The following is a 22639-nucleotide window of genomic DNA, read 5'->3' on the forward strand; positions in this document are numbered from 1 at the left end:
AACATTTCAGATCAATAACCCCCAAAGTCATCCAGCTGAAACATGGCCTCCCCTCAATGTTTTTCTTGGCATGGGAGGCAGCGTGCAGGTCGCTGGCATGGGATTCTCTGGTCCTGCCACTGTCAGTGGGAATTCCCATCCCACACTGCTGGGAAACCCACGGCAAGGGTTGTGACGCTGGTGGGACCAGAGAATCCCAGGGCGTGAACGGTTGGAGAATTCCAGCTATTAACTCTGTTTCTCTCCACAGATTCAACATTTCTGTCTTTGTTCCCAATAACTGATGCACAATTGACAGAAGTGCTTCCAGAACCTGTGGAACATGATATACAAACACTTTAGACAAATTACTTTCAACTCCTAAATTAAAAGCAAAATACTGTGGATGCTGGAATGTGAAATAAAAATAGAAAATACTGGAAAAACACAGCAAGTCTGGCAGCATCTGTGGAGAGAGAAAATAGAGTTAACATTCCGAGTCATACAGACCTGCTGAGTTTTTCCAGCATTTTCTGTTTTTTCTTTGAACTCCTACTATATTCTCACTTCAAACCAATTTCTAATCATTGTGGGTCAGAAAATGGACTTCAGCGATTCAAGAAAGCAGCTTACCACCACCTTCTTAAGAGCAACTAGGGATGGGCAATAAATGCTGGCCAGCCAGCGATGCCCATGTTCCACAGATGAATTTTTTAAAAGTCCAATTTGCCTTCCTTCCACTCATTACAAATGCCTCAATCTAGTAACATACAGCACATTTGCTGCATTTTACCCACATCCGCTGTATTTTCCCATATCTTCTACAACTAAATGATCATTTGAGGTTAAGTCAAGCTATTTAAGCTTCAAAAATTCTTGAATTCATCTAGAGTAGATAGTTTGTTCAAAAATAAAGTAACGTTGTCTGAATAAAATCTATGTAGTTGATAAAATGCTATTCTTAAAAACCAAGAGCATTATTTATGTTAATAATCACTCAGTTTCATGGTGCAAAAATTACAAAAAGTGCTGATGTGATAAAGATGTCCGTACTTGTCTAATTTAGTCAACATTTTGCCAAGTAATTGTAGATAAGAAAAATTCACCTAACATGGTGTAAAGCAATAATTAACTTTTCATAAAATATTACACCAATACATTAATCAAAGCTGAATTGCCAAACATATTTATTTATATTATTTCAGGTTCACTCTATGAATTAATTAATAAAAGCTGATTAATACCAGGGAATGGTGTTTTGGAAATGTAACTCTTCTCCATTCTTTCTTTGCTTGGATGGACTCCACAAACTACCTTTTAATAACCAACAAGGAATGGGGAAGCAAATGCCAACTGGAACTTCAATTTTACGCTCAGCTAAGGGAATTAGAAATTTGGATCTCATGGGAATAGTCTTTTAAGATTTAAGGAGTTCTCCTAATCCAGTGCTTGCTTTCTGACAGCAAAAAGGAAAGTTGGAAACATAACATGTTTGAGTGTCTCTCTCACACAGTGGTCTTAAGGGAGATGATGGAGGTAGAGAATGGCAGAAGTTTGAGGGTAGAGTTATATTTCAGCAACTCTGAAGGAATACCAATAGAGTAGAAATGGAGAGCTCTTTGGTGGAGGCGGACACACTGGGAACGTTTAAGACTTATCTAGACAGCTGTATGAACGGAGTGGGAATGGAGGGATACAAAAGAGTGGTCTAGTTTGGACCAGGGAGCGGCGCGGGCTAATTGTTCCTTGTTTCTCATTTCGAGGCTTCATTCTATGATCATCTTGCTGGTGCCAGTACAGAGCGAGACTGCGGATAGTTGGGAACCTGTCTCGGGGGCAGGGAATTCATATGGTGTTCGTGGAAGTGGAAATGACTAGGGTTGGGAAGCATTTTCCGATCAGGGCCATTGTGATCTCCTGGACTCGTTTCGATCGCCTCAGGGGGTCGGAGAGGAATTTCCCAGATTTTTTTCCCCATATTGGCCCTGGGGTTTTTCACTCTGGGTTTTCGCCTCTCCCTGGCGATCACATGGTCTGGAATGGGGGGGTGGGGGTGAGTTAATAGGTTGTAATGAACAAAGCATCGTAGCTGTGAGGGACAGCTCGGTGGATAGGATATTGGTATGTAGATAGGCTGGAAAATTGGGCGGGGATCCTGGATTCAGGATTCAATCCTGGACCGGGGAGCGGCGCGGGCTTGGAGGGCCGAAGGGCCTGTTCCTGTGCTGTATTGTTCTTTGTTCTTTGTAATTGCCTGGTGGAGATTAAAGATGCAGATGTCCAGAGTGTTGCCAGATTAAGGAAAGAAACACAGCTAACAAGAGACTTTTCAGAAATAGGCCTCTTAATGTGGATGTCCATTCTACTATGTCAGTTTTTAAACAATTTAGAAATCTCAAAAGCATTTGAATTTTTATTATAGAAACAATTTAACTTTAATCCAGAGAGTCTGTAATAAGGGCAGACAAATTCCTGGGCTTCACTCCAACTTGGGAGCTGGAGGGCAGCACTCAGCAATGGGACTTTTACCCAAATCAAAAACACAACTGTCGGTTTTCCCCACAGGAAAAACTTGTGCTGGAGGTTTGAGATGATTTTTTTTCCAAAAGAAAGAGCTGTTTTACAATATATTAGCTATGCATGCAACATTTTCTGTACACCCTGAAATTTCCACACGGAGCTATTTTTACATTGCAGTGTTTTTACATTTCCCATTAACAATTTGCTTAAAAATGTTGTTGCCAAAGCAACAGTCGCTGGAAATTCTGTTGAGATGAACAGGAACTCCCAAATGTCATAAGTCACCAAGTACTGCTTTGCACAACGGAAAATTTGTCTTCAGGCACTTCACATATAATTTTGTGTCCTACTTCATGGTACTATACTTGTTGCTTTCCTTAAAGCCAAATAACCAGTCACAATGTCTGAAGGAAGCATGCGGATGTATGAGAATTCTTCTGTGCTGCTATATCGTAGCTTGCTTTGTGGGTCTGTATAATTGGCCTGTAAGAAAAAGTAGCACTCCTGAATAAGTGAGTCATCCAACAAGAATGCACTTTAGGAACTGCAGTGTGATTAGCAAGTCCAACTGTCTAGCAATTAATTTTAATAGATGGAAATTTGTGTGATCACAAATTGGTATATGTTGACTTTCACAGCTTAACTCCCAAATTACACTCATAGTATGAAGTGTGTGTTGGGAGCATCAAATTGCAAATTTTATCACAGCAGCCAAATTACAATAAAAATCAAAAATACAACACCAATAATAAAATGTGAAGTAGTTATGTGAGTTAAGGCACCAAACAGACGATGTTTCATTGTAAAATTTTGTCAGTTGAAAGATAAAATTAAACAACTTTTAATCAGATCTTTTCCTTTTAAAACTTTCTGAGTGCAATGCCATATGATTACCACAAATCGAGATGATTAACTAAACGAATTATACTTTAATATAGTCTTACCATAGTGGGATGATAGAATACTAGTCTCATAACTAAGCAAAGCCACAAGAGAGTTGTATTGGATAAATAGGATATTAAATCCACTCCCTAATTCCTGTTAAGTATTCTATTTACACCGTATGTCAAAAATTTGTAGAGTTTTCTCCATCCACCTTATTTGTGTTTATAATTGGGAACCAAACTACTGAAAACCTCACCGTATAAATTGAGCCTGTTTAGAACAAACAAAATACAGCTTTTTGCAAAGAAGTTTACATTGTCCATGGTCTCAGCCTGGAGCTGGCTCTCAATTGGTGATTCGGCTTTCCTTGCTGAGATTGCATATATTGCATCATATCCCACTGAGTGGCGTTTTACCCTTTACTGCGGAACTTGTTACTTCCTGGCACTTTCTCCTCCATCCCTCTTTTCATCCTCTTTCTAAGCTGAAATATACCCTCTTGGCCACTACTCATACTCAAGTTCCTACTCAAGGAATTACAAAACCCGCATGCAGTTATCTTGTTAACAGATTTGTGAAACATAAGAGGTGCAATTTTCCCAAAAAATTGTAAGTGCCAACAGGCGGGAAAATGGGAGGTTTTCCCACCCGTTTTTGGAGCGAGCTTAGTGAAATGAATTTATGGTACTCTGTGCAACACAGAGGCCGTCAGGCAATTCACACTGGTGGTGGTCCCCCGGACATACCCCCTCCTTCCTCCCCCCCCCCCCCCTCCCCGACATGCCCCCTCCTTCCTCCCCCTCCTCCCCCCCCCCCACTCCCCGACATTGCCAGCCCTAAGAGGCACTGCCCCCCCCACCCCTGCCCCCAAATTGCCAGGGGGCCTCAATGATCTCCGGTCCCACCAGCAAGGCCATCACACCTGGTTCCTGTTGCTGGGGACCACATGTGATCCCCACTGGTGTAGACCTCCACCGGCGGACTGGGTTTGCTAAATAGATTTAAATCAGCCTATGAATATTGTAATCAGCCTCGCACCGTTCCCCGACAGCAGATAGGAAGGGACTTCAAAGGACCACGATACAAGCTGAAAGCCATTTTTTGTGAACGAAACCACAAGAAGAACTGTCAGAAACATCAGAGGGGTTTCCTGTCACCGGGAGCCAAAAAGTAAGGTATTTAAGAAATTAACTGCTGCCATAAGAGTCCAGGCAATCTTCAAGAGTCATAACCACAGACCCAGTGAGGAACAAGAAATCTTCTCTTTTTCCCAGAACCTGTCTGGCCTGCTGAGTCCATCTGACTAGTTGACTGCAGAAACCACTGCAGCTGCTAAACTGAATCTCAAATTTTAATTCCTTCACTTCGGAAAGAGGGAATTCAAACAATGGCCTGCAATGATATCTCACAGAGACTGATTTGAAATCTCATTTTTACATATCTTTTTATCTGTTTTTAATCCTTGTATCTGTATTTTAATGACTATTACTTTTACCCAAGTAACTTTCAGCAGTAGTTTTTGTAATAAATGAACCTTTATCTTGTTTAAGACTAAAGCTTGTCTGCTGAATTATTTTCAAATTGAATTACTCAAATTAAAAGGGGACTACATACACACACACACACACACACAAATTCTTAGCTCAGTGACCAATTTGAGGCAACACCTTTTAAATGGTCTTGACAAGGTTTTAAACTCTGGAATTTCCTCCCTAAACCTCTCCTTTAAGATGTTTCTTAAAACTTACCTCCATGACCAAGCTTTTGGCCACTGCCCTAAAATTTCTTTATAAGGTTTGGTAATAACATGGTTATGAATTTGACCTTGTGACACTTTACTATGTTAAAGACACTACACAAACAAATGTTGCTGTTGTTGCTACTAGTCTATAATTACGTTTCTCAAAATTTAGAAAATACTAATTTGGATTCATATAGGATAATTACACTTGCTGACATTTAATTCCATATATGCCCACTCATTTAATCTGCTTTCTGCATTATTTAGTGTACCTCCTAATTTAGTGTCATTTATAAATTCAGATATATAACACTTTATTTTTTTATTCAAATAATTAATTAATAAGCTAAAAGGCTGAGGTCTCCGAACTGATTCCTGGGGACCAGCATTGTCACATTCCACCAAAGTAGCTGTCCTTTATCTCCACTCTTGTCTCCTACCTCCCAACCAATTTCCAAACCAAGTCAAAGGGCACTCCAATTCGATGTGCTTTCATTCTTGCCATCATTTTTGTACGGAACATTATAGAATGCTTTCTGGAAGTCCATACAGATAGCACTCATTGGCAATTGCCCAGCTACCTTATCAGTGACCTTCAAAAAAGACAAACTGGATTAATGACATGATTTACCCATAAAACCATGTTGGCTCTCTCTGATCAGAGTGCATGAGTCTCTGAAAATTCATGACTCAAGGTTGTACCAATTTGAAACAGACAGAATGGGAGGTAGGTGGGCGGGGGGGGGGAACCTGCATAAAGGTCAAATAAGCAAAGAACTTAGATGTTGGAAGATTTCTCTTTTTGCAGAGGGTCAATGATCTTTGGAAGAATACAAAAGTTCAAAATGGGGTGCTGTGACTCATGTTTACTATGATCTCCTGGGTTTCTTTTTAATTGTCTTTAAGGGATCAGTGAGGAACTTTCCAGAATTGTATTTTCCCTAAATTGGCCCAGAGTTGTTTTTTTCCCCCCTCTAAATAAATGACATGGTCATTGTTAGATGGGAGCATTGGGACTTCTGATAACTCCAACATAAAGACTAGCTGATTTTTTTCCTGTCCTTTAGTTTTAACTGTTCACAAAACAATTTGGACCTTAAAAAAATAAACAAATCCTCTTCATTTCAAAAATTAAATGAATAAATATGTTCTTCAGACTTTGTTTCTTTTTTTCAGCTTCTGATTTCGCTTTTCCAGAACTAAGTACTGGTGACCAGGCTATTTGTGAAGCAGATTTTACTTGATCGCTTCCTACCATCACATTGGTCAGGTCAAATTTATCATGTGTTATGCAGATAGGGCATACTTAGATAAGCTTTCAAATTGAGAGATAGAAGACAGTGTGCTGGAGCAGCTTGGCTAGGTGAGTGGTTAGTTTAGAACTGTAAAAAAGGCTGCCGATGGGGCCCATACCTTTACAGTATCCAATGCATTCAGCTGCTAATGTTTCATTGAATGAACCAAACTGGCTGGAAATTGGCACTCACAATGATGGGGCCTCACGAGGCAGCCTTGACTAAAAACACTTCAAAGCCATCCTACCTTGTCTCATGCACATGCTGAGCCCTGCAATAGTCAACATGGGGATGTTCATGAAGTCTTCTCCTTCCCCTTCCTTGGTTGTCCTCTACCATTTTCAATTTGAAGTAAAGCTAGAGCTCCACTCTGATCCATAGGTTATGAGATTGTTCAGCCTGTGGATTTTGAACTCAGTTTGCAGATCTCCCTGTGGTAGTTTACTAGCTTGATTCTAATTGTAACTTAACTTACTTTTATTCTCCAATATTTAAAAGAAACAGAAAGGGGCTGTTATAGACAGAGTAGGTTTGGCATGTTCAGGGGAGGCAGGAGATGATGCAAGGTAGAAAAAGAAGATTGGCTGATGTTTGAGGTATTTTGTGCATTTGCTGCAATTCTTTTTATTTTTGGAACATAAGGTTTATCGGTGTCAACTTGCAGAGTGAACCTCAATTTAGATTAAATCCAATTAAAGTTTTTGAAGATTTAACTTTCGGATTTACCTTGAGATGCAACAAAAATCCTTGTAATATTGCAAAATAAGAGTAAGAAATAGTTTTGAATAGCCTCTGAATTGTGATCCATAAATGATGTTCCCAATCTGAATTAATTTCCCTCTGGTAAATGTTGATGTCCAATCAAAGCAATGGGAAAAATCATCTCAGTGGTTGTAGCTGGTAAGATCCTAACCCTGAAATATCCACGTAACCATCAACAACTGTGGCTGTATTTGTAATACAATAATGCAAAGCTGGAGTAACCATTACATACTCCTGGTGAACTTCATATTTTTCCGTAAAAACAGATTAAATGCAAAGCAGCTGAGTTAAAAGAATAGGATTAGGCTAAGGTTTCAGCTATTTGCATCCCTAATCAACTTTTCACTCGTGTGCTGATTTGCACCACTTTCCATACCCTTGTTACAAAGAACAAAGAACAATACAGCACAGGAACAGGCCCTTCGGCCCTCCAAGCCCGCGCCGCTCCCCGGTCCAGGATTGAATCCTGAATCCAGGATCCCCGCCCAATTTTCCAGCCTATCTACATACCAATATCCTATCCACCGAGCTGTCCCTCACAGCTACGATGCTTTGTTCATTACAACCTATTAACTTACCCCCACCCCCCCATTCCAGACCATGTGATCTCCAGGGAGAGGCGAAAACCCAGAGTGAAAAACCCCAGGGCCAATATGGGGAAACTCTTACGGTTCAGTACCAAATGCATATAAATACCCTTCCCAAATGATGACTGATTGCGTACACTGTTATGATCTTCATAGAGACCGATAAAGTTTTTCTTAAAAAAATCAAACTTCCAGTTAATAGCTGATAGGATAGCACATTAAAAAAATACACGTTATTTATTTTTCTGGCTGGATTTTTAAAATCAGTAACTATAATCCTATTAAAACAATAGATGACTGCCAGCCTGCCACAATATACATCTTCCATTCCACCCAAGTGTGATGAAGAGGGAACATACATCCAAACCCCCACTTCCTCAGGGAATGTGAAAGACCATTTTTTAAATTCATTCATGGGATGTGGGCATCGCTGGCTATGCCAGCAATTACTGCACATTCGTAATTGCCCTCTAAGGTGGTGGTGAGCTTTCATGCAGACCATATGGTGTATATATACCCCCAATGACATTAGGGAGGGAGTTCCAGGATTTAAAACCCGGTGACAGTAAAGGAACGGCGATATACTTCCAAGTCAGGACGGTGAGTGGTTTGGAGGGGAGCCTCTAGGCACTGATGCTCCAATGTGTCTGTTGCTGTTGTCCTAGATTTAGGGATTGTGGATGTGGAAGGTATTGTCGAAAGAGCCCTGGCAAGTTCCTACTGTGCATCTTGTAGATGGTACATACTGAGGCCACCATGTGTCAGGAGTAGAGGGAGTGAACGTTTGTAGATGGGGATAGTCCAGTTCAGTTCCTGGTCAATGGTAACCCCCAGGATGTTGATAGTGGGGGATTCAGCAATAGTAATGCCATTGAATGTCAAGGGGTGATGGATAGATTCTCTCTTGCTGGAGATGGTCATTGCCTGGCCATTCTATGGCACAAATATTACTTGCCACTTATCAGCTCAAGCCTGTATATTGTCCAGGTCTTGTACATTTGGACATGGCTTGCTTCAGTATCGAAAGAGTAGAAAATGGTACTGAACACTGTGCAATCATCAGTGAACATCCCCACTTCTGACCTTATGATGGAAGGAAGGTCATTGATAAAGCAGCTGAAGATGGTTGGGCCTAGGACACTGCTCCGAGGAACTGTGATATCCTGGAGCTGAGATGATTAACCTCCAACAAACACAGGTGATAGCTAGGCTAGTGCCACTTGATAGCGCGATTGATGACCCCTTCTATCATCAGGAGTAGACTGATGGAGCAGTAATTAGCTGGGTTGGATTTGTCCTGCTTCTTGTATACAGGACATACTTGGGGGCAATTTTCCATATTGCTGGGTAGATGCCAATGTTTTAGCTGTATGGAACTGCTAGGCTAGGGGTATGGCATCTTTTGGAGCACGTCTTCAGTACTATTACTGGAATATTTTCTGAGCTCATAGCCTTTGCAGTATCGAGTCCCTTGAGCCATTTGGAGTCATGTTGAGTGAATTGAATTGGCTAAAGACTGGCATCTATAACACTGGGAGCTTATAAAGGCGGCCAAAATGGATCACACACTCGGCACTTCTAGCTGAAGATTGCTGTAAATGCTTCAGTCTTATCTTTTGCACTGGTGTGCTGGGCTCCCCCATCATTGAAGATGGGGATATTTGTGGAGTCTCCTCCTCCAGTGAGTTGTTTCATTATCCACCACCATTCATGACTGAATATGGCAGGACTGCAGAGCTTAGATTTGATCCGTTGGTTGTGGGATCGCTTAGCTTTGTCCATCACTTGCTGCTTATGCTGTTTGACATACAAGTAGTGTGCTGTGCTGTGCTGAGCTTCACCAGATTGACACCATATTTTAAGTATGCTACTTCTGGCATGCCCTCCTGCACTCTTCATTGAACCAGGGTTGATCTGGCTTGGTGGTAATTTACCAAGGGGATATGTCGGGCCATGAGGTTACAGATTGTGGCTGAGTACAAATCTGCTGTTGCTGATGGCCCACAATGTCTCATGAATGACCACTCTTGGGTTGCTAGATCTGTTCAAAATCTATCCTATAATTATCCAGCTCCTTTTAAAAAATAGCTACTCAATACTGCATCAGTCAATTACTTGGTTTGTGGTGGGGGTGGAAAATGTTTTTCTAATTTCTTAACTTACAAGAATGATGTGGCCATGACTGAGACAAGGCTTAAAGGTCAAGAATGGCAGCTCAAATTTCCTGGTTACAGGATTTCAAACAGGAAATAGAGGAGGCATACAAAAGAAAGGATGGGAATTATCAGAATATTGGTTAAAGAATCAATCACAGCTTGAGGAGGGATATACAAGAAGGATAATCAAATAAGCCTATAAATGTTTTATTTATTCATTTATGGGATATTGGCACCACTGGCTAGGTCAGCGTTTATTGACCATCCTTAGCTAATGATCTCGTGTGGTAGCGGCTGGTGAACCATAACTCTGCTATTTCTCCAGGACTAGTGAGTGAGCAGACAGTCAGGGGCTCATTATACAATCCAACTTCTCCTGCTTGTGTATGTGCAGTGAAGACAGGATTAAATTTAGTTGTGATAGCACAGTCACTCTGCAGGTACACAATGCTCACTTGATACAGAGGAGGAATGCCAACACCAGTTGAGCAGAAGCACAGATGGAACTATGCTTCAGGAGAAGATGCGAACAAATTAGAATAAAAATGTCTCCAGATTAAGATAAAACAAGAACATAATATGCTTCCACTGCCCAATAGTATTAGGATTCACACACAAGTCCTTCACCAAAGGTCACTCCGTGGGATTTTTTTTTGTAATCTCTTCATATTGCTACAAATTGCAGTCCTAGGTAGTAAATTATGTTTTGCAAAGAAATATGGTGGAATACAATTTATGTTGAGTCACACATGGATTAATCGGATTCATTTAAGCATGCTTAAATCCTTCCATGGCCTCGTTCCTCCCCAGCTCTGTAGCCTCCTGCAGTTCTACAACTCTCAAACTCTCCATTCCTTTGTTGCTGGCCTCATGCATCCCCTCCTACCACTAAATATTCCCACCTTCTTAAAAATCGTCCTTCAATAAAGCTTTCAGTCATTCCTAATATCTGTTTCTTGGCTCAGAATTCATTTTTTCCTACATCTTTAAGGACCTTGTGAATTTTTATTTTAAAGGCAATACATAGCTACTTATTGCTGTGGTATAATTCAGAACAAAAAAGAATCCGGTTTCTAGATTAACATGGTAAATAGCAGTTGTGGAGTACAAGGACAATATTCAAAAGGTAACTGTAGTTTAACTTTCTAGAATTTATTTGCACAATATCAACTGAATGCAATGAAAACAAATGTACTCTACTTACAGGAAGTCCTGAAATATCAGAGTATTTTTTGGCCGGTTTAAAGGAAGGAAGAGCATCAATGCTGGAATCTGAAAATTTTAAGAAAAAAAAGGAATTGATTGTTGCTGTGATGAACATCTAACCAGGCAAAAATGGAGAATCTTTCAACATACAGAAAAATCAAAACATGAATGTATTCTGTGAATTTACAAGTTTAAATCAAATTTATTAACAGCAGTAGTGAAGAAAAGCAAATTCCTCCATTAGATTTCCCACCAAGTGGTATGAGGGAATAATGGAAAATTTACTTTGCCACAGAGGTTGAATTCTATGGTATGATTTTATGTAAATTTTTGAATATATTTTAAAAATGTAAAAAGATAGCGAGTATCACTAAAACTCACAGTTAGGATCATTCAGTTTCCATGGTAACATCCTCTCGGTAGCAAGAATTTGTTTCAGATTTTTCCAAACACGGCTCTTCTTCCCAGCACCTGCGCCTCCGATGCCAGAATGCTGAAAATTAAAATTCCAAAGGCATGCAATAAAAAGTTAGGTTAATTGTTTACTGCAGTACTACTCTTTACATAACAATTTTTCTCATCTGTTTATGCAATCAATAAGCTAATATCACTTGGATTTTTAGTTCCAACAAAAATCACTTAATCTGCTCAGCTTCCTCACTAGATATAAATGAAGAAAACTAATATTGTTATATTCAAACAATGCAGAGAATCAATTAAATGCACGAATAAATCTGCTGCAGTTTTCAAACGTGGAGCTTCTAGACACATTTTTGCCCATTTAAAATTAATATGGTTCTTCTGGCACAGCACAAAAGGAAAACATTTACTCTGCAATACTCTCCCAATAAGTTAAAATGTCATGGTGAGAATACCAGCCTGAACAAAGATAACATTGCATAACCATAACTCAAAAGTAGCAATAGGAATAAGCACGTTCATCTGTTTAACAGCATTGTTTTTCAAATGCTAAATTTACTTATGGAAGTTTTATTATTTCCTTCACTTCATTCCGTAAATATAAATGGATTTTTAAAAAACATTCAGTGAGGTTTATTGTGGGAATTATTAGATTGGGACATTATATTAGTATGCATTTAGGATTATTGATGGACAGGAAAAAGAGAGTAGGAATAAATGGGCCATTTTCAGCTTGGCAGGCTGTAACTAGCAGGGTACCAGAAGAGGAATCTAGGAAACAGGGTTTACGGTTTCAGAAGGGGTTCAGCCTTTAGGATTGAGATGTGGAGAAGTTTGTTCACTCAAAAGGTCGTGAATCTTCAGAATCCTCTATGGCAGAGAGCAATGGAAACTCAGCTATTGAGTATGTTCAAGACAGGTTTTGGGATGATGAGAGAACTAAGGGATAATGTGGGAAGGTGGAGTTGAGGTAGAAGATCAGCAATGATCTTGTTAAATGGTGAAGCAAACCGGAGGTTAAATGGCCTTCTCCAGCTCCAATTTCATATGTTATTTCCTTCGAGTGGGGTGCACCTACTCCATACTCTGGCGATCCATCAAATATGTTACTTTTTTTTAATTGAACATTTGTTGTGGCAGAGCAAATGCACAAGAGGGAAAGCAGAACATAGCTAAAAATCAACCACAAAACAAACTGGTTCCACTGTCATTGAGATTTTGTAATATATCCTTGTCAGCCATCACCCATGTAATTAATATATGTTGCATTTGTAGCCTCAGATATTTCAACATTTGTTTTAATTTGTTCTTGAGATATGGGTGACACTGGCAAAGGTAAACTTATTGCCCATCCCAGTTTCCCAGAGGCAAACCCAGCAAGCTGCTGTTACATTCATGTCTGTCCATGTCCCCCAAGGCTGTGATAATATTTGATGCTGAGTGCTTCTGGCAAAATCTGAACCAAGAAATTAGCTGATTATTGGTGAGGAGCTGCTTCTTGATAAAACTATTGATGACTCCTTCCATCACTTAACTGCTGATTGGAAAGTGGCTCACAGGCCAGTCGGTAACTGGCCAGATTAGATTTCTCTTGGGTCAATGTCAATATCACAGCGAAACTCAAAATATCATGGCTATTGGTGCAATTTGAACGGTGGCACAAGTCTTCAGCGCTGCAACTGGGATGTCGTAAGGGACCATAGCCTGGCTGTGTCCAGTGTACTCAGCTGCTGCTTAATGTCACATGGAGTCCAACTGGCTGGATGTTGTAAAGGGAACCTCAAGAGTAAACAGATCATCATTTACTCGACTCACTGGAACCCAATGGATTAGCACTGTAAATGTACCTTTTACATTACAGAATAGGATGAGTTATACGCCATGCCAATCAACACAGTAGCATTACTATTCAAACCGTGGTAACCCAGTATTCACCAACAATGTCAAGTGGCAATTTTAAAATCAAATATTTTATATCGTTTATTTATGACTTTATTTGAATTATCTTTTGTCTCAAGGAAGGTGAAGGATTACACTGAAAAATAGAACATTTTTTTTCCACTTTAATCAGTGTCAGCATCAAGCATTCACGAGGGAATATACAGCAGAATCAGATGCACCCAGACCAAAAGAATGCATTCAACCCAGCATCAGGAAAACGCCACCGTGAGAAAATGTCACATGCACACACTATTTGTTCTTGAGGCACAATGACAATTGTACAATATACAAAACTGCTCAACTGCGAGCATCCTTTTCCAGCACTTCGACTTCAAGGCTAGCCCTCACTAAAACAAATGAAATTATTTCAGACAGTGCCTTCTTCAAACCACCACTGACAAAAACTGCCAAAGCAAACAGCCCCGGATGAAATATCAGCAGACAATGAGCCAAGGACCTGCTTTTGGGCAGAGCATATATGACAAGACAAAGCCTTCTTATGAATTCTAATGGAAGAAGGAGATCCAAAATCAGTGTGTGGAATGCATGAATATTCTAGATTTGGGATAAGAACACTAAATCTGAACTTCCTTTTGCCTTTAAAATGTCCTTAGCTTTGGCAGCATTTGATCAGCAATATTGAATTAAAATGGCTTTCACCCTTATGCACCTACACAATTTGTTTCAATTTACGAAAAAACACTATAAGCAGATTTTCTTGCACACAAGCAAGTTTATTTTATAGTAATTAACAGTTGAGGTTCTTCTAAAAACAGACAAGACGTTATACAATAGATCAAAAGTAGTTACTAGATTGGATTCATGAAATGAAACACCTGACATGCAGCAGGAACCCATGATTCCACAGAGACGGCAATATACTTAACATTGCAGCAACACAAAGTCATCCACAAAAATAAAGTAGCATCGTCCACACAGTAATTAGGTGAAGCTTTCAAAAGATAGAGTCCATTGTCATAGAACATTGCACAGCAAAGTTGTGGGTCAGTACTACATGCTCCAATTGCTTTGCTCAAGTTTAGTACCTGTAGCAACCTGTCAAAATGTTTTCATGATATTAAACTGGAGTTTTAATGTGGTTACCAAAGGAAGTTATCAAAATGTTGTAAAAGCATAAGAATGTATTTGAAATATAACAATTATCCATTGTACAACGCAGTTTTGGTCTACCTGATTGGATGAGATGATGCACCTATAGACCAAGCACATGGCAGGCGTTATGTTACTGCTTTTTTAAGCAAATATTTCAGAATTGAAAGCAATGAATAGAGAGAATTTGATTAATGCACAGGAAAACTTATTTGTTTCATGCATGCAATTAGTTTTATCTAATGAAATACATAGAAGTTACAACCACAAACAGGACATTAGGTTTACACAGTCTGTTTCTTTCAAAAGAACAAACATTTGCAAACACCAAATTTCTATCTCCTTTCAATCTCTTTTCCTTCATTTACCTACCAATTAACCTTGAACGGATTTTACACTAGCGGGGAGGATGTAGAGAAGATGTTTCTTCTCATCAGAGAATCTCGAACTAGGAGGGTCACTGTTTAAAAATAAAAGATTGCCCATTTAAGACAGAGATGAGGAAATTTGAACGATGATGCGATTCTCTGGAACTCGGAACTCTCTTCCTCCTCAATTGGCAATGGAAGCAGAGTCTTTGAATATTTTTATTGCAAAGCTAGATAGATTATTGATTACAAGGAAGTGAAAGGGGTTAGGCAGGAATATGGGGTTGAAGTTACAATCAGATTAGCCATGATCTTGTTCAATAGTGGAGCAGGCTCCAGAGGCTGAGTGGCCTTAACTTGTATGTATGTACGTATGTTTAGAGCTAATAGGGAGTATTAAAAACTTGGTCTTGACAGTTATGTTAAAATTCATTCTTGGGTTTAACAGAATTACAGGAATAATTTGCCTCTAGAATCATAGAATCATAACAGTGCAGAAGGAGGCCATTTGGCTCATCAAGCCTGCACTGACAACAATCTCACCCCAGGCCCTGTATATTCCCGTATCCCCACATATTTACCCTGCTCATCCCCCTGACACTAAGGAACAATTTAACATGGCCAATCAACCCAACCCGCACATCTTTGGAGAGAGGAAACTGGAGCACCCGGAGGAAACCCGTGCAGACACATGGAGAACACACAAGCTCCACAGTCACCCGAGGCCAGAATTGAACCCAGGTCCCTGGTGTTGTAAGGCAGCAGTGCTAAGCACTGTGCCACCGTGTCACCCAAGTTTACTAGATGCTGCAAAATTAACACTCTTAATGCCCTTTTCAGCATTATAATCCTCTGCAGGAATGCTTAATTATCCATTCAATTATCAGAAGCATTTATGTAATGGGACAATGTTAGGCTTTACAAAGTCAAAAAAAGTAACATTTCTGCATACTTTTCTAAGTCTCAGCATAAAATCCTAATGACAATTATGAAGCTTTTACAAGATTGAAAACATGATTTGAATGATGGAAAGGGAAATGAGCAAAGGGTAAATGTCCACTATAGAATTTACCATTTCTGGTAAAAGATAAAAGTACTTACAATAAAATTTGGATCCTTAAATACCAAAGGTTTTACAGGAGGTTCGCCATGTCCAGGACTAGAATCTGTCGCCAAACTTTTATTCTCACCAATGGTATCCAATACAATATTCTACAAAAAAATAGAAACAGCAAGTTCAAAACATTTTACCTTACCTGTTCAGTTGTTAAAAAAAAAAACAGCACACATCGAACTAGGCAGAAAAGTTGACCTCCACGCCTGGCTTGCACAGTTCTGTCAACCTCCTCCACAGGAGGCAGAGGAAAGGCTCCATGCAAATGGAATGTTGGCAGACATGGGGCACCTCTGATATACTATTCTCCCAAAGCGAAGGGGTGTTAAAGACTTGTTAACCTTAATCCATCCTTTGGCAGCATAAAGAAGTCAGATCCAGGCAACAAAATACACAAACTAGAATGTTGTCACAGTCCTAAAAAGTATACATGTCGAACATCTGTGAATGGTGAACCAAGTCCAGAATAAAATGAATGATTTCATGTTTTGTCTGGCCTGGGACTTGTTTGGGTGGATCATGTGGGTAGCAGGGTGCCAACAGAAGCAGACATGGCCCTGTTGTTTGTGCTGTGGAGGGTGACCAGACACCAGTTTTTAAGCATGTGAAGATCACCTCTTTTGGACAGCAGGAAAATGACAATCCTGCACCAAGGAAGTGGCATCTCCCCAGCTGTAGACTTCCATCCAAGCCTATGCAGGTCGCTCCTACTCTCCAGACATCCCACAATGCCCAGATCTTGCCCCTTAGGAGCCAGTCAAGGGCACCTGTCAACTCTGCCAGACAGAGCTGAGCATTAAGCCGCTCAGAACCTGACAAACTGACCACCCCCTAGAGCATAAGAGTGCACGTGCCTGAGAGATGGAAAAGCCATTCGGTTATGGACCATCTTCTGCCAGACCTCTTGCAAATGAAAGCACTGAAGTTGGGCAGAGAGTTTGCCAAACATTTACCAAGTCATAGGATCCAGCTAGGTCTCTCATCTTCTCCATCGCAGCCCTGCCCTGCTGGGTACTAAAGCCATCCCTCGTGACGAGAATACAGTTGGATGATGCCCTCACCGACATCAGTAGAACCAAAATGAGTGGGCACTTCTTCAAAGAAGTGCATTTGCTTTGCGTTAGCCTCGGATACATGCACAATCAGCCAGTCGGATGGCGAGATAAAGTAAGCAGCCTGGTATAAAATCCTTGACCCTCCAGACCTCCAGCTGAAAATAAGAGGCCAGCAAGATAGCCATCTTGTGTTCCTTGCCACTCCCAGTGTCACGTAACCTTGTCTCTGGGAAAGGTGTGGGTTTCATATAGGAAGTACACCACATACTTCCATTCAAGGAGCTCGCTGCTAAATCCACAACATTTCGCTCTCTGATATAGAGACTAGTTATAGTTGTCTTCGTGGCTAGAGTGTATTGTAACCACCACACACAATCTACCATGGGGAGGGAGTGGAGTTACTTGTGATTCAGCATTGAAGATGCCTTGGGTTAGTGCAGCTCGAGTTGGTTCAAGTCCTTGGTCTCACACACATAATCTTTACAGCAGAGTGGATGGACCTGATGAGCAGTGTCAACTCCGACCATTGATCGAGGGCCAGCTAGTCCTTGTCACGGCAATCCAAGTTATTGCCAAGATCTATCAGATGTCTGGAAAGAAGAGACTCAGTAGGGTGCACATGGTACCCACTGCCTCAGTGCAAGAGACTTCAAATGCTTGATGTCGCACAATAAATTATCACTGTCATCCTGGTAGATACAAAACAATCGACCAGCCCTCAACAGGGTGGAGCGGGTGGCTCAGCCGTACCAACCAGCTCTATCTCTGGTACCATTTATCCCCAGAATCAATAGCAGGTTAAATGGGAGTGGCTCAGATGCTTGCTCCATCTCAGGCACTGGCCATATGGATGACACAGGGAAAAGTTCCATCCTCAGCATCAATACCCTCAGTGCAAAAGTCAGAGAATGGGGGCCCTCCTCAATGACCCAAGTTTGTAGTTCCTTTCTGGTTGACTCCTCAAGGTTGAGGTGGTCTGGGGATGACAGCACCTGGCCAGAGGGGCTCAGCCACATCAATTTCTGCCCCTCCCTTGGATATAGTTTCTCTTTCAGCACCAAGAGCTACAGGACACACTGAGTGCCCTGTCTCACCCTCCCAAGGTATGGATGATCCCCACCAACAATGCATGGCAATGGAAAGGGCTCTGGACAGCAAGATTCTCAAGGCATACCAATTCCACTTCCTGGGATTCCTTGGAGGGGTGTCCCTTGAGTTTGGTTACTGAAGGTTAAAGGGGGTGGATCCAAGTCATCATACCAGGGAAGGTGTGATATATTCACATTTGTAAACAATGACCAGAGCAAATATTCTGATGGTGGATAGGCTGTTAGCCTCCAAATTAAGGGAGGTGGTAAGAATGTCAGGATTTCCAAACGGTTATACTTTAAACTGCCTATTTTATTCCAAAATATAATGTGGCTGGGTGCCTCGAGGATAGCCAATTAGTATTTCTACGTGGATACAATGGACGGAGCCACTGTCATATTGGTTTACAGGGTCCTTCTTGAGATAATCCCTGAACCTCTCAAATTGGTCAGTTTGCAACAATGTGAGAGAGAGAGAGCAGAGAAATAGAGGCAACCAGCCTCTATTATTGTTCACCTCACAAAACGCAGTGGGAGCTCGCATTTGGATTGAAGAAACCACACTCATGAGGATTTAAATGAAGCTGAAGGTTTCACCTAGCTTTGGGTAAACAGAGATATCTCCAAGAATTACTATCACTGGGAAAGTCAATTCAGGGATTAGAAGTTATCCATCTTGAAAAAGAAATGAGAAGCAAGCTATCAGAAGCTGGGAATAGCTTTGGACTAGTTCTTGGAGAATGAAGTGGCCACTACGGGGACAGAGTATAACTGTGGAGGGGTAACTTCAGACATTTCACAAGTTAAATGGGGGGATCTTTTTTGTAGTTTAGCAAATAAGTTGCCTATGAATATTTGGACAATGTCATTTCTAATCTGTGGATTACAGTAGAAGTTTTAAGATTTGAAATATTGTGCAATCTTTTCAGTTGGAATTCAAATATCTTTTTAGAAGATATCAGTTTCTATGGGAATTGTAACATGTCATGATTCATTTACTTTCAATATTGGCAGTCAGCTAGAATGGAAATAAGGAAAATATGTGACCTTATAAAATGCCACCAGAGATAAGGGGGTAATAACATCAGAGGAAAATATATCACCCCCAATTGCTGAAAGCACAACAGACATTGTGTGGCATAGTAGATTAGCACATGATTCTGCTCAGCTCTGGGATCTGAGGTTAAATCCAGCATAAATCATAGATTCACGTAATTAAAGTGTCAAATAGATCTGCCACAAGGGATAAAACACCTGTGTGGATTTCCTTCTAACAAAGAGCAGGCACACATTAAACCTAAGTAACCATCCAGTGCCTCAGTCAGAACACGACTATCACAACGTAAAGGATGGGGAGGAACTAAAAAACTAGGATAAGGTATTTTAAAATCAAAGCATCATTTAACCAATAGCTAATGTTTGTCAACAAGCTGAGAGGATGATAAGTGCAAGTTACGACACGGCAGTTTTGGATGATCTCAAGTTTATGAAGGATACACTGTGGGACGTCAACTTTGTTCCTCGCCAAAGATGTAGTCTGGCATGCTGAGTATTTTCAGTTTCCCTGTTTTTATTTATGGTCAAGCCAAAGACGTCTAAACCTCTCAATCAACATTTCTTTCACAGAGCGAAACAATGGCAGATGATATATTTCCAAGTGCAAAAAAAGAGTTAATAGCAACTTGTTTCACTCTTTTCATACCAGAATCTTTTATTGGATTTTTGAAACTTACATTCTTTGCTCAGACTATGAAAGTATCCTTTTCTTGATACTCTGCAGACGTACAACCATAGCCACGATACAGTAATGCTGCTGTTTGGGCGCTTCCTTAAACACATTAGTCTCCGCGGTTAATATTGCCTACACTCACTTCCTGTATTTACCTGCCCTATTTTCTTTTTCTTTGCCGCTGCACCCCCGCTGTTCCCCGGGCTGATGGGTCTTTTCTTATGGCGGTGTTTGGTGGGAGTGGAGGCCGCCACTATCACAGGCGCTGCCAAGGCCGCCATTCTCCCCCACGTTTCCGGGTAACCAGGGCAACGGAACGGGTGCGCGATTACATCTGACGCAAAACCGTAGCGCTATAAGCATGCGCATTGGGCCCTTTCACCTGGTCTGGAGGGAGTTTATATTTAAAGGTATTGAGTTCAAGTGTGTGTCACCTAGCAGAGGGCGTTAGCTATTTTTTTTAAATAAATGCTTAAATGTTTTTTGTATTTAGTCCATAATTAAATCATTGAAATTGTATGAGAACAGATTTGGTAGAAAGATATTGCATTATTTCACAGAATCATTTTGGCGCAGGAGGCCATTCAGCCCATCTACTCTCCCAATTAGCAATTTCGCTGGTGCCATTTCCCCAGCGTAACTCAGCACAAACTTCCTTTTCAACGAACTTCAAGTTCCCTTTGAATGCCTTGATTGGATCTGCCACCATTACAGTCCCAGGCAGAACATTCCAGACCTTACGCACTTGCTATGTGAGATTATTTTCATTATCTCTTTTGTAAACCAGTTTATATCTGTGCATTCTCGTTCTTCATTCCTTCACGAGTGGAACAGTTTCTCTCTTTCTACTCTGTCCAGTACACTCATGATTTTGAATACCTTTATAAAATCTCCCCATAGTCTTTTCTGTGATTTATAAAGAAAACAATCCTGTCTTCTCCAATATATATGCAGGTCCGCTTCCCTAGAACTATTCTCATATATCTTTGCTACAGTCTTTCCAATGCCTTCATATCCTTCCTAAAGTTGAAGCAGTTCCTAAAACTGCATGTAATACTATCTTTATTTTAAATTTCTATTTCAAGAATTCCACAATTGCTTTTTCAATGCTTTAGCCCTTTCTGCATTATTTAGTGCTTCACGTTATCATTTATATTATCTAACAGCATTGTAGATAGATGGAGGCATAAAACTACAAAGAGCAATAGATTAAGTAAGTAGGCAAAACTGTGGAAAATTGATTTTAATTTAGGCAAGCATGAAGTTATCCACTTTGGACCTAAAATGGATGAGTTGTAGTATTTATAACTGGCAAAAAAGCTAGAAGCAGTGAATGTTGAAAGAGACTTGGGGTCTATGTGCATAGATCATTAAAATATAACATACGGATATAAAAATAAACTAATGAAATACTCACCTCTATATCTAGTGGACTAGAATACGAGAGGTTAAAAGTTATGCTCCAGCTATAAATCACAGCTGGTGCAGTGTGTTCTATGCTGGGCAAAACATTTTAGGAAAGATTATTTGCCTTAAGAGTGCAGATTTATCAGAAAGATACTTGCAAAGGTGAGATTACACAAACCAGGATAAAAGGAAGAAATTCTGTAGATACTCAGCCGATCTAGCAGCATCTGTGAAGCGAGGGTTGATGTTTCAGATTAACAACCTTTCATTGGAACTGTGAAAAATTAGCAGTGTAATAGGTTTTAAGCAAGTGAAATGGGGAACAGGAGCTGGGGTTGGGGGGTAGGTTGTGCAGGGAGCCTGGAAATGTTTTTAGAAAGGTCAGTGAGAGAGTGGAAGACAGCAGAGATTAAATGACGAAGGAGTTGGTGGTGGTGCAAGGCCACAGGGAGAATAGAATGAAACCTTTACTGGAAATAGGATGTGAGGAAGTTAGTTGGGGGAGTCAATCGGTGTTAGCGGAGTTCCCTGGAGACCAGGTATCGCCGAAACTTCAGCCAATACAAAGACTCACAAAAGCCAGTGTCCAAGTTTAACGGTGTATCTTTTATTTGACCAGGAGAGATTATTGAACAGTCCTAGGCCTCTCTAGACAAAGAGTAGCCTGACCTCTCCAATAACTCTGACGTACAAAGCTTAGGATAGATCAATTATAGATTTTTCTTATCAAATTCTCCTGCCTTTCATTAGCTTTGAATCAATCATCTTCAATACACATAAATCATTAATAACACTTGTCACATACCAACATAACATAGCCAATTGCATTTTACCCTCTGACATAATGGGATTTCATTGATCCATAGAATTCGGATGCTTCCGCCCCCTGTTGCTGACTCAACTTCCTCTATTGATTAGCAATCCCAGACCCGAGCTACAACGGTCAAAGATAATATTCCCACCAGTTTTCTCCACGTCACCGGCCAAACCAGACAAATGCATGTTCTCACGCCTGAGAAGGCCTGTCTCATCTGGGCAGTGAATTAATCCTATTCATGAAAATGCCTTGAGAACTTTGCTGTTGGCAACTCTCATTGGTAAGAAATTGCACACTCCGAGGTTTCATTCTTTCCTAAGAAAGTGGTTCTGTCTGTATGTCCCCATACTATCATGCCTTGCAGCAACCTGCTTTTGGCTAAAGTTCAAAATTACTTTATAAAATACAGTTAATACATTTAAAATATTAAAATCACAATCACTTGTTTTAAATCTCTTA

At 40.5% G+C, this 22639-nt stretch overlaps 1 protein-coding gene across 1 annotated transcript; it reads right to left on the reverse strand.

Moving 5' to 3' along the window:
- Window positions 1-1143: 1143 nt before the first annotated feature.
- Window positions 1144-20257, reverse strand: ino80c (INO80 complex subunit C). The gene is made up of 5 exons (XM_078237116.1): window positions 20112-20257; window positions 16072-16182; window positions 11513-11624; window positions 11130-11197; window positions 1144-2982 (listed from the first exon to the last, which is right to left on the reverse strand). The coding sequence occupies exons 1-5, from the start codon at window positions 20235-20237 to the stop codon at window positions 2851-2853; spliced, it is 549 nt and encodes a 182-aa protein (XP_078093242.1). The 5' UTR covers window positions 20238-20257; the 3' UTR covers window positions 1144-2850.
- Window positions 20258-22639: the final 2382 nt, after the last annotated feature.

Source organism: Mustelus asterias, chromosome 2, assembly GCF_964213995.1.
Source record: "Mustelus asterias chromosome 2, sMusAst1.hap1.1, whole genome shotgun sequence".
NCBI lineage: Eukaryota > Metazoa > Chordata > Chondrichthyes > Carcharhiniformes > Triakidae > Mustelus > Mustelus asterias.